This window comes from Mastomys coucha, unplaced genomic scaffold, assembly GCF_008632895.1.
Source record: "Mastomys coucha isolate ucsf_1 unplaced genomic scaffold, UCSF_Mcou_1 pScaffold15, whole genome shotgun sequence".
NCBI classification, from domain to species: domain Eukaryota; kingdom Metazoa; phylum Chordata; class Mammalia; order Rodentia; family Muridae; genus Mastomys; species Mastomys coucha.
The window spans coordinates 122,236,942-122,250,507 of NW_022196897.1; the positions used below are offsets into that span (position 1 = coordinate 122,236,942).

Below are 13,566 nucleotides of genomic sequence, written 5' to 3' on the forward strand. Positions count from 1 at the left end.
GAGAGGGAGAGGGAGAGGGAGAGGGAGAGGGAGAGGGAGAGGGAGAGAACTCACTGCACTCAGAAATCAAATAGCAATTGTTTAGCACCCAGACTTATTTAGAACCCAGAATTGCCAAATGCTACCAGTCATGGCTTGCTTTATTGTTTTGTTGATTACCTAGAGTTAAGACCAAAGGGAAAATATAAATAATGTATATAAAACCTTTAAAGTTTGCTTGTCTGTAGCTATTAGGCTAAGAAAATAATACCAAAAGTTGGGGGTGAAATGGCAGGGGTGGATCTGGGGGAAGTGAGGGGGAAGGATAGAGGAGGCAAATATAATAAGAATATATTGTATGAAACTCTCAAAATCAAAAAAGTAGTTTTTAAATATAAAAACTTTGAGGAAGTCCTCCATTATTTGAAACCTGTTTTTTTTTTCCAACAGAAACATTGTCTTCTTTAGTAATGAATAGAGTTTCAATGCTGTGACTTCATTGCTCCATTTTCCTCTTATTCATGAACATAAATGAAGTTATCCAGCTCCACTGACCTTGTTGGAATCACACTAGTTCATCAGATGATGAGCCGTAGACAGACTACACCAAATACCTACAGGAGCTTTCTGTGAGAATCCACCTGCTACACAGGGGCTATCGCTAAGCACACTGTGTTGTATTAGGTGTCAACTCTGTACTTTTTTAATTTCATATCAATTCAGCAGCAATAAGCATGACTGTAGATAAATGTATTTCTATTTTTCCAGAGAGTCAGTTAAACATTTGCTAGCACATCACTGCTGATAGCCATTTTACTCAGAAAGAGAGAGAGAGAGAGAGAGAGAGAGAGAGAGAGAGAGAGAGAGAGAGAGAGAACACTTAAGTCCTTTCCAGCAAATATTCACATCATTCCTTTAGGATCATGTCCAACATAAGTTTCCTACTTGAAAGCATGGCTCTGAGAAATCACACTAGTTGTTGGATTGGACCGATGTTAAAGAACTGAGAACAAAGTGACAATGCTGTGCCTGGAGGACCAGCTGCCACACTCAGAGTTTTCTCCATGCTTTTTCTTATCTAAGAATGAAGATAATTATAGCTGTTTTAAACCTACTTGATTTTTTTCACCCTAAGGCAACAGCTTAATTTGTATCGATAACAACTTCCAGTTGTGTTTCTAGGAGCTTTAAAGGAAACTTATTACAATCTCAAAAAAGGTTATGTTTATGTTTAAAATTCAATACCCCTAGTCCCTAGGAAAAATGAAATCGCCCTCAAAGGATAGAAGAGAGTTTTCTGTGCATCCAGAGCATGCAAAATGACTTTTACCGATTTTATTTGTCTCTGTTGTCAAGGTCAACCTCATATAGTTTTGGTTTTATGACTATAAGCTTTCATGTAATTGCTTTAGAAAATCTGATCATGTAGCCCAATAGGCAAGAGACTGAAACTGGAAAGACATTTTGTGTTTGGCTATGAAGTTGAAGTAATATGCGACAGGGCCCTTTGTATTTCTCTCAAGTAGAAAAAGTATTTCTTATTTTCCTAGCATTCTATCCCTGCTCTTAACAGTGTTTATGTTTCTCCATTTTAGTCCCTGGAAAGCACCCGTCGCATGCTGCAACTGGTCGAAGAGGTAAGAAGTGGCTTCTATTAATATAAACTAGCTTCCTGTGTTGCCGTGTTCATTACTGAATCCATGCCCCTCTTACTCCCAATGCTAACACAGCCTATCAGAAACCCAGAAAATACTAAAAATGTCATAAGTTGTCACCTAATTATCAAGGTATATTTACCACCATCCATCCCAGGCTATCTCTAGAGTCTGGAGTGTAGAGAAACCTACTACCTCCAAGCTACTGCTCCCAATAGTCACAAAAAAGAGTCCCTGGAAGCAGAAAGAACAGTGCTTAACTTGTGGAAGAATTACCAACATAAAATGTCCATTTGTAGTGATTTTGTTGCAACAAATTCCAGCTAATCTAAAATTCTGTTCTGACTGCAACTACATTTATAACTTTTAAAAAATATGTATTTGTGATATCATCTTTTGAAATTATATTTAGTGTTGGACACTAAAATTTATGAAGAAATAGGAAAAATCTTTAACAAAGAGAAAAATCTAGTCCAATTAAGTAAATATAAAAGTTCTTTTTTATTACTGACTCTGAATTGCACATCCATTTGTAAAGCATTTGTAATGCATGGCTTAATGAATCCCAAACTATTTTTAAATGGGTAAAATAGAGCAGAAAGCAATAATGGAATGAAAAGAGCATTTGCAATAAAACCTACTCATTCCAATTTGGTAGAACAGCAGTCAACCAGGAAGAATAAATGGATTAATTGAACTTGCCCATTGGGAGAGATGGAATAGGAAAAGAATGGGTTGGGCTATATTTATCGTAACCTAATAAAACAAGCCTAATGGTTTTTATTCAGCAAGATGCCACTTTAGCCACAGTTTGAATGCATCTGCTTATCAATGTATAAATTCATGTGTGATTATCTTCTCTAGAGATCTTGGGCTTTCTCTGGCAGAATGATTAAATGAGCCTATTCACCCACCCCATGCTACTGTGAATTGCTTATGCAATGACATGAAAGGGAAGGAAAAAAAAAAGATAAATTGTACAAAGGCTTAGAGGAAAAGTAGGTGCCTCTTACACCATGGCAGCCAGTGCTGTCTTCCTTTATTTCTGAAGCTGCAGTGCCTCACCTAAGGGTGTAATGTGGCTAGAGGTGAATGACCACAGGAAGAGTGGGGAGATGTAATGATGTGTTTCTCTGAGAGGAAAAGTCTGTTATTTCAAAAGTGACAAACTGAACTTACACTGCAGCACAAATTGGCCCCCACAGGGAGGGATCTCAGCAACATAGAATGGCAGCTTTCTATTCTTAATGAAGAGAAATATCTCCTTTGCCTTGTTCCGAGGACACTGCTCATACAATACTGTGTAAATGCCAAGAAGGAGGCAAGTAACCTCAATCCAAGAGTACTGGCCATTGGTCTTAATGTGTTATTTTCCAATGTATTCCAAGGAAACAACAAAAGGAGCCAGAGCTAGAAACATCCTTACTGATGTTTCTAGACAGCTCTGAGATTAGATGGGAGCTCACTACTTAACTGCTGTATTACTATACACAATTACTGTTTTGTATGCTCCAGTATTATTATCATAATATACTTCATGACCTACAACCAGAGGCCCCAAACTCACTTTCACTTGTGTACATGCTTGCATATATGATGTACATTTTTCGAGCTGGCTCCAATTTGCTCAGTTGTACAATGTTGAAACATTGCCTAGACTGTGAGCAGTGGATAAAACGCATCAGAAGGCACCCCTTTGAGCCAGCCCTCTGTGCTTCAGAGTTTTGGGAACATGGACCCTTCTCTCTTGAGTGTCTTCTTAAAATGAAAGTAATGTCAGACTATCTTGCAAAAATATGTCTTCTCTAATTTATTCTAAGAATGAAAGCTCCATTGATTGAAGTAGGATGCTCAAATTATATGTTTTTGTTTCTTGTAAATTGTTACTCCATCAAGCATGAAGTTGTATCTTAGAACAAGGGATGAAAGAGATGGCTTCAGTCTCCCACATCTAATAAATAAGAGGAGGCTGTTAGACATTTCATCCTTAGAAGCTTTTGAGCAAGGCATTATTAGAGTAGGCTGTTTGCTCTACTTTCTCTTGGGTCATTGTATATTTATAGTGAAACATTCCTTATGTCTAGGGATTGGCTATTCAGATGATGTTCTGACTTTCAGTCAAAAAGGAAATTCTCTTAAAAGAAAATCAGTATTAAATATTCATCAAGGACAGAAATCATTTGGAAAATACGAGCTTTGAAATCCCAGGCTCTTACACACAACCCCAAGGTCCATTGGTACTACATAATTTGAATTGAACTGAATTTTTATTGAATTCAGTTTCAAAGTCAGGAAAGGTGCTAGAATTGGAAAGTCTCCCTAAGGCAAAGAGTCCACTCCCCACGGAAGCACAACATCACACTATCATTAATAAACTCTAGAGTATAACAGCAAGGGAGGTTGGGGGGCTGTCTTTTAATAGAAGTCACCATCAGTATTTCAAAGGCAATGTAAAGTTATTCAGAGGTCAGTGGAGAAGTTTCAGAAAATCCAAATATCATAGACTAATATAAAGGATAGAGACTTGGTGGCATTAACTTCATAGCCTGGAGTTGGGCACTTATTTTTGAAGAGTACATTTTAACAAATATCTGTTTACTACCGAACACTGGAGATAGGAGAGAAGATGCAAATTGATTTATTGCTGGGAAACTAACATGTAAATAGATGTTCGAATTCAAGGTCATTACCTGCCTTGGGAGCATATATATATATATAAAAGCATTAAATCTCAAAAGAGAATCATTAAGATGTCCTCCAGGAGGAAATACTTGAAAACAAAAAGGTTAACTGTGCTGATGCTAAATGCAGAAACGAAATCTGCATACCAACAACTTGAGCCATGAAACTTGAGCCAAAAAAAGCCATCCTGCTTTATACAGGCAGGTTTGAAGGCACCTCACAGCCGTCCTGAAATAGTTATGGAAACACTAATATTTCATGAGTGTCTTACATCATTTCTCTTTCTATACCAGCTTCTCTTTTAAAATGCTTTGGCAATGAAAAAGAACGAATCCTTCAACAGATACCGATGTAGAAATAATTTTGTAAAATCAAGTTGGTAGGGTTTTGTTTTGTTTTTCGTTTTTAATTTAAACAGATGTGAGGTCCTTCAGAGTTCAAGAGTGTGCAGGGTGTCCAGGCTTTAGGATGCCTTGGAGTTTGATGAAAGCATTCCGAAAGGACAGCAGTAAAATATTCTCTAAACACTGGCCTGGTTCATTGGCAAAATAAGTAAATTCATCAATATGTTTTAAAAATAAAAATGGAACATTAAATTGTACAAAAGAAAGAAATGAACAGAAACATTTCTAGCCCTGTTTAGACAGGCTGTTTCCCACACCAAACTGAAACAGAAAGGAAGACTTGAGCTCTGGTAAAACCAGAGTCACTCTTCTCATTCTCAGGCTTGCTAATAAACACACACACACAACTCTTCAGGGAACTGAGTTATATTCTGCTCCCTTTGCAATGTTTTCCCTACCTCTGCCCCTCTGTCTTCTAAATATCCTGAAAGCCTCCCAGTTATTGGGTGAAGCCACCAGCAAAATAATGGAAGCAAATTTAAGTTCATGCCTTTATTGAGAACCTACCATGTGCTTAGAGCCATCACCACCAGCATGATCAAATATATGTTAGCTGACTTCACTTACACTCACAGCCACATTTTACTGCTTCTTTAATATTCTGTCTTTAACCCAGACGAAGGTGGGACATTCAATGGTTAAGTACCTTGCTTCAGACACATAGCAGGAAATGGTAAACGAGATATTCATGAGCAGGATGCCTTATTGCAGGGTGTGGGTTCCCACACACAGCACCTCAGTTTCATTCTGCCATAATCTTCTTTTCCTTTGTGAGTTCTATATCAGGCAAAATGATCTGAGGCAGCAGAGTAGCTCATTCTACACATGCCCTGATTCTCTCCAAATCAAATCCAACATCTGAATTTAGTGTCAAATCCAAAAATTCCTTCTTGTATCCCACACAGCCACTGATGAGCTTTTGAGATGGCTATAGTTTCTAGAGCTCATATCATCCTTATGACAGTGGGAAGTAAGAGCTCTAACTGCCTCCATTTAGCCAGAAGGTGAGCTGAGACACAAAGCAGTTGAGATTAGAGCAGTCCAACTTCAAATAGAGTCCTAGAATTTAGACTCATTTACTGAATCCCACACATTATTTCCACTGGCTGACCTTCCAGCACAACCCAAGTTTCTTGACTCCAAGGCGAACATGTTCCACTTATGTGCTCCCATCTAGGACAGTGTCAATACTCTTGTTCCTTCCAACTAATTCAATGAGTCATTCTAGTATTGAGACATGCAGTACCTAATTAGAAATTGTAAAATTATACTTGTATGGCAATAAACAAATAAGTGATACTCATTATACCTCATAGAATGCTATGACATATAAATAGACTGAGAACTCGGTTAACAAAAGTCACCAGCTTTTCTCCATCTTCTGCCCCCAGAAGAATGGTACAGGATCTCTGGGGAGAAAATATTGTCTAATATGTTTCTGCATAGTCACATCCATATACTTAAATAAGTTTTTCATTACACTGTCTCTTAATCATTGGCTGGCAAATTCAGAAAAGGGCAAGGGAACCATTAAAATGCAGAGTAAGATACAGGAATATCCACTTAGAATGTACTTAAAGAAAGACTTCAAGATATCTTTTGTGGTCTATCGTCTATCCAGTTGGTGTGTGTCCCCCTGTAGCATACAATAGAACACGTTAGATTCCCAGATATGGAAACTTTCAAATTGAGTAGGATGGTCTCTTCACTTCTCCCAGCACCGACTCCCCTCCCTGCCTCCTAATAACCTAGGTAGTCTTGGTTTATATGGATAAAAAGAAGTGAGATAAGGAGTGTTTCTAAAGATTGATACACAAAAGAACTGCAGTGACCCTGGAGAGGACAGATTTTTCTCACACTGAATCATTGTACAGAACTGTGCGTTTCAGAGCAAAATATGTTCTGATCTCATTCTGTCTTCCAAATGTTGAAGGGCTTCTCTCTACAGAGTCAGTTACCTTTTGAGCTGTGCCTCTCAGCCTCTTCTCTTCTGTGACAAACATAAGAACCAGGATTCCAACATCCTTATTTATCTCCTATGAGGCATCCCTGTCCTGGCCATTAAATGGGCACTTTTTGGTGAAACTTGCCAGGGAAGAAAATTCAGTCCAGAAGATTGTGAAAATATTGCTTTCTGTGTAATGAAAACTGTAGTATTTTTATTTTGCAAGTATAGAGATTGTATGGTATTAAGTACATGCATTCCAATGCACACTTACTGTATTGAAAGATCCAGACCCACCCTATGAAGGATGTGCTTCATGCCTCCTCATAAGTCCCCAGGGAGTCACTGATAAAGTCACCTTTCACCTAGTTCCCCCTGGTCCCTACCCAGTCCCTTAATGCTCTTGTCAGGTGTCTTCCATTTTGTCTCCCTTTGGTCCTTCTCCATTTTCCATTTCTAGGGATAATTGTCTCCTTACTGATTTCTCTTTCTCTTTTGTCTCTCTAACTCCTTTTCAACTTTGCTACCATTATTGGAATGTAGAGTAAAGATGCTGGCATCAGGACTTTGGTTATGTTGGATGAGCAAGGCGGTAAGTTCAGATTTCTTCAGTAAGAACAATTCTTCATCTGAATAAATTTGCAGTTTTTAATTTTCTGTGCACCCCCAGATGAGCATTCTGCATGTTACATGTATATATAAACACAAGAGTTCTAGAAACTTCAGTTGCTAATTTATTCTTTTCTGAAAATACTGAATGAGGAGATGTCAAGGCCTTCTTCATGACTGAATAAATGATACTGCTATCTCTGCTATAACAGGTTGTAAAAGCAAAATCTTTGTGTATTTCTTAAAAGACAATATTTTAGACAGGACTGATAATTTTACATATTCTTTTTATCATGAAATTTCCCAATAAATTTGGTTTCCTTCCAATTAATATCGTTAGGTTATGGGATATAGTATGTGACAATACACATTGCTCCTGACCATCCAAATTTAGCATCTTGAAGTTTTGGCTCACAAGTTATTACCGAAATTTCCTAAATAACTAAAAATTATTTTCATGTGGGGTCTAGAAAGTAGAAATTTTAACCAGTCAGAGTATTTGAGCTGTTTTAAAGGCATTTTTTGGAAAGGCTAGGAAAAAAAAAAAACCAAACCTTGGAGAACCTCAGTATATCTTCTCCACACACTAAGGTGGGAACTATAACATCAATATCATAGTTTTCTTTGACTCAAAATATCTACTGATTTGGTAACAATGTACATAATTCTAGCCATCAATTCTTCTCCTGTTTTCATTTTGAATTCTTATAATAGCTAGATACTTGAACATTTTCATACTTTGTAAAAGCATTAGTAAAAAATTAGTGTTATAATTTTTTCTCCAGTGGGAAATATAAGAATGTAAAACTCATTTCAGCAAAGACACAATAAATTCTAAGCAAAAGTTTCAAATTGAGAGGAAAATTACCATGCTGATAACTTGGCATAAAACACTTTTCCTAAAACAGAGAAAACCTATGCATATCATCAAAGGAAAAAAAACTAATAGAAAAATGAGGAGGAGATATAAAGCTTTAAAGCTTGCAAACAGGTGTGTAAAATATTGTCTCAACCATTAGTGATAATGACATGCCAGTTTTAGCAAGTTGATTTCTTCAGTAAGATACAAATTTTAAAAATTGGCAATAACCAATGCTAGAGGGTATTGAGAAAACAAACTCTTAACTTTCACATGGATGCCTCGGGCTGATACACATGTCATAAGGAGCAAATTGATAACCATATCTTCAGTTTTGAAGTGTTCCTATCTTTAACCAAGACATTCAAGTCCTAGAATTTTTAACAAAAGTTAAAGATTTACAATTATGTTTTTAAAAATGAATATGCTTTACCTGTAACTGTATAAGACTAGGAATGATCTAACTACTTGTCTGTGGAGAGATCAAGCAAACCAGCTATGATATGGCCATGAAGAGATGTTCTGCTATCAACCTAGTACATTAGATAAGTGTTTAATGATTTCTGGAGAGTTAAAGTTGGAGTAAGAAGAGAAGAGAGAAAGTCATAGCACTTGAGGTGTTCTGAGACACAAATTAGAAGTATTAGAGATTTATTGGGAAATGCCAGTGTTGGATTTATGTAGATAGTAAAAGCCAATGATTGCTGGATGTGACAGGAAGACCCTTCAGACTGTGAAAAGGGACCAACACCTAGAAAAGGAGCAGGAAAGGAAAGAAGTACAGATTGGAAGGAGCCCAGATTACTGAAATGTTCTGAGAAGGTCTCAGCTAGGTTAATGGAGAGCCCAGGAGCTAAGATTCCTAACTCCAAGTACAGAAGAAAAGCCCATGTTGAGCAGAAATGCCACAAATTGAGCAGCCCCACTATGCCCAGACATTGACTCATATCTTGAGAAAGCATGATCTCAGTACGAATGCCATACAATTCACAAATGCAAAGCTACGCCCCACTTCTCCAACAGGTTCCTCAGTGTTGCTATCATAAAGAGTCATTCATTTTTATAGTATTTATTTGTATTAAACTTTTTTCAGAATACACCAAATAATTATAAAAATAAAAGAAAAAAAGACAATTGTACACCAACCCATCACCTTTCTTCCAATGTTCAAATTACACTGTGTTGAAATCTCTAAAATTAAGAGTACAGTTGAGTTCTGTTCTAAAGATATTACAACAGGTTCAGTCTTGAGAACTTACCCCATAGGTTTACTAGAGTTAATGCTGGTTTGGTCTGTGTAGCAACGAGTTACCTCTGAAATGTGGGGTGAAGCAAGTCATTGCCTTAAAAGTTGTGACACAGAGGGTGCCCCCATAGAAGAGTGACAATTCCCAAAGCAAAATTAAAAACACCTGGGTAAGAAGCAGTTCTGACTTATCCGCTTTTCCAGTTAGTAGTCAGCAGTGTGGAGAAAGTAGCTTTATAGCAGAAGAAAGACTTGGGATAAGTTCTTTTTTCTCTTCTGGAAAATACTGACATAAAGGCACAGAAAACAATAGACATAGAGAGACATAGAGCCAAAGAGAACAGCTGAACAGGTAGCTCCATTGTAGAGGACCTATTTAACAAGAGTGAGGTCCTTGATTCAGTTCCTGGCATCTCAGATGAAAACAGAGGAAGAGGGATAGCAAATGAACAGCCTACTCACCTGAGCTGCAAATATCTTTGTGTTTTGATCAAGAAAACCTAGAGGTACAATGTGCTGGAATCCCCATACATATGCAAAAATTCATCATAATTTTAAACAGCATGATCCCCACAAACATCTATATTGTTATCTAAGAAACAAAGAACAGAGAGAGAGAGAAAGAGAGAGAGAGAGAGAGAGAGAGAGAGAGAGAGAGAGAGAGAGAGAGAGAGAGAGAGAGAGAAAACACTGAATCTCTTCAGCTAAAACATTCAGGATTCCTCCAATAAGCATATTTCCTGTGAGAGCTAGTGTTATTGCAGATGTGTTATGAACAGCTCATACTGACAAAACAAAACAAAATCCCTCTGATTGTAAATCTCCAAAAGTGGGTGATCTGGGACTTGTCTTAAGGGGTACACATTCCATTTTTACTAAACTAAGAACTTAAGACCTTTGCAAGTGACAGCTGCATATGTCTCTGCCTCTAAAAGCATTTTGATTCTGTTTGTGCAAAGTTTACTTGTTTAGATCAGTAACTGCTTTTTGAATTTATCTTCAGTTTATGCTGTATTAATCTTGTCTCTGCCTGACATCCAAAATATTAACTATTTGTACCTCCAGCTGCTCAAAGAACCACAAGCAACAGCCATCCTCCTAGAGAGCCATTCTATGTCCCGTGGAGGCAGGCCAGACCTCTGCAGGTTGTCCAACTGAACAGTTGCACTGAGAAGTTCCCTATAGGATTCTTGATTTATACCCAGGTATCAGGAGACAACAAGGAGCCCCAGACAACTCTGGAGACATGCAGAGCCCTGGGACTATTGTTCTCCTAAAAGTATTGCCTCCCAGGAAAGTCCCCTAAAGGTTTCTGTGTTAAAATGAATAATCTAACCTTAACCTCTGTTTTTCTCTTATTTCTTTTGTTTCTCTTATTTCTTTCTGGGCTTTTTTTTTCTTTGTTGTCTTGGTAACTCAGTCCAGACTCTCTGAGAGCTTACATATAATGAGCTCTAAATTAAATAATAAAATCTCTGTCCACTGCTGGCAGAAAAAAAAAAAGACAAAAATCAAGGCCCATCTTGAGAGCCAGCTAACTCTTACCTTAAAGTTAATGACACTACACTACGAAGCAGCATTTCAGAAAATACCCCACCCCTTTGCTAACGTCCACTAACCAACCTCAGGTAGGAATGGCTCAGCCACTGTGGGTATTTGACTGTGTAGCTTTGTTTAAATAAGTTTCACTGTGTTCTCCAAGGCTAAGCAAAGTGGAAACCATATAGGCAGTATCTTTTAACTGAATATTAGTATGAAGGCTTGCACACTAGGTAAAACACTTACTGTATTTTACTTTAGGACTGGGCTGAGTATTCTAAGAGCCTTAATATAACACCCTTTACTTAGATGATATTAATAGAAAAGATGTCTAAACAAGTCCCTGAGCAAGTTCTCTGCTGCTGGTGAATCTATCACAGAGAATCCATTACTTAAATATCTGGGAGAAGGAAGGAGCTTTCAGTTTCTGCTAGCAACATGTACTTTTATCTAACAGAAGACTAGATGACTCCTGAACCATAACCCACCCCAAAAGTTCTCTTCTCAACCTCCAAGAACAAATGCACAAACTTAGGGAGAGAAGATGTAGTAGACGCCATGCAGTATGCTATGAGACCCTCACAGATGGCAGCCGTTCATGGGAATGAAAATAAAGACATGGGATGCTCTTACAAACTTCCTGCGAAGTGCTTCACAGGCTACCAAGGCTACCAAGTCTTAATGTGTCAATTATGCCCACAAACTCAACTCAGCACAGTAAAGCTAATATCATTGTTTAAAAAGCTGGACAAAATAGTTCTATGCTGGGTTCTTTGGTTTGTTTGTTTGTTTGTTTGTTTGTTTTGAGAGGGTGTTTTTTGTTTTCTATTTTTTATCAAATTCAGCATCGCACTTTTCTCTTTCAGTCATGTTTGCCAACAAAGCTGAAAATCCATGGTATAATACAGCTTTCAGAAGTGTGAATATGGATGTATTCATTTTTGTTTTTCAATTATCTAACTCACAGGTCCAAAACCACTTAGGGGTCCATGTGCATATATACATTACTTCCTGTTCTCTAGAGGCATCAGAGATAAGACTTCTGAAATCTTGTCAGAGAGTCATTAGTTTTGCAAAAACAAGGAGCTATTCATTGTTTTCTAACTTATGAGAAATGTGTCAGGAAGTGCAAACATCTGAAGACTCATCCCTTCACAATCATGTATGTGCGTTGTACCCATTATTTGTGCCCTGCAGTGAATTTGCCCTTTGAGCCCAGGTACTTGTTAAATTCATTCTAACACAGCACTGTTTGAGCTATCATCAACTGTTTGACTTGAACTAGCATCCTTATTTATATCTGTGTGCAAGATGACACATTGATGAAGGCAAGAACTGTGTCGACCAAGACATGTAGGAGGCCAGGAAAATTTTAAAAGGTTTGGGAAATCCTTTCTCTTACACCCGAATCCTCTCACTCAGGGGTTAAGTTTGATTCACAAACTGATTTATTGCATTCCTAAAAGGAAACTAGCTAAAAGAAATAAACAAAAACAAACTATTGAGCTTGGCATGGTGAGCTTACAATCCACTACCTAGGATGCTGGGCTACAGGGAAAGATCCTGTGTCAAATGCAAACAAACCAACTAGGGAGGAAAGAAGGCAAGGAGAAAGGAATGTTCTCTCACAGTTGAGGAAGCAAGACAGGAGAGAAATCTCCTTGCATTTAAAGATATTCAGATCATCCCTCTGTACATTTGACAGTGCACTGCATTGCTGTGCCCTCCAAGCTGGATAAACACTGGAGCGTTTTCATCGGCTTCTGCAAAGCATAGCAGAAGCAGCAGATAGCTAGTCAGGGACAATTTCTTCTTCAGCCTCACTAAAGAGAGCAAAATTAATCTCTTATTATCTCAATTCATGTCGTCCATACTTTGGATCACTAGCGAACCTCCTTTAGGTTGTATGGTAACAATTTCTATAGCACACATGAATGTGGAATGGTTTTCAGATTATTGTTTATGCCCGTAGGCTAGAAATGTGCTGATCAATCTTATCCTCTAGACCAAAAGAGGAGTAAAGTTTTAACTGGACATTGTCATTAGACAGCCAAGACATTATATTGCACTTCTCCTTTAATGGTCTTAAAAACTACTTGACAAATCCCCTTTCATTAAACTTACAGTTCCCCTAAACTGATGACATTTGTGAGAAATTGATCAATTTGGTTTATGTAACCTGGCAACCTAGAACTGATGAATTTTTATGAGTATCAAGCTGTATTTCAGATGTACTGAGATTAGCTTTCCTTGTAGCAATGGAGCAATGCCATTCTAGGTGCCAAACTATTGCCCCTCTTTCAAAGAGACATACATTCTTCTTGTTCTCTGACCAGGTGGATACTGAGCAGGTCCCCGTTGTAGACCCTGGGGAACCATGGCAGAAGAATAAAATTTCTTCCCCAGCTTTTGTAACAAGTCACTTATAAGATTGAAAGAACCAATAGAAATGTTTTGTTGCCTACAGTATTGCTGTGCAGATGTTACGTTCTGTTTCCAGCTTCTATGAATTAGATAAAGAAAACCAAAAACAGACCACCTTTGGCTGTCCAGCCACTGCTTAGGGAAGAGCAGAAACTCATAGCTATGTCTACTCCTGCTTACTGTTCTCTTGTTGTCCCAAAGACAACAGTGTATTCTGTTTTCTT

The 13,566-nt window shown here is 37.9% G+C and overlaps 1 protein-coding gene across 2 annotated transcripts in view; it reads left to right on the forward strand.

Annotated features, from left to right (window-relative positions):
* The window catches only part of Snap25 (synaptosome associated protein 25), a 76,548-nt gene that overhangs the window by 49,812 nt on the left and 13,170 nt on the right, over window positions 1–13,566 (forward strand). For both annotated transcript variants that reach the window (XM_031372040.1, XM_031372039.1), the window contains exons 3-4: window positions 1,575–1,616; window positions 7,209–7,257. In XM_031372040.1, the coding sequence (XP_031227900.1) occupies window positions 1,575–1,616; window positions 7,209–7,257 (91 nt within the window). The remainder of the gene's footprint in view (window positions 1–1,574; window positions 1,617–7,208; window positions 7,258–13,566) is intronic.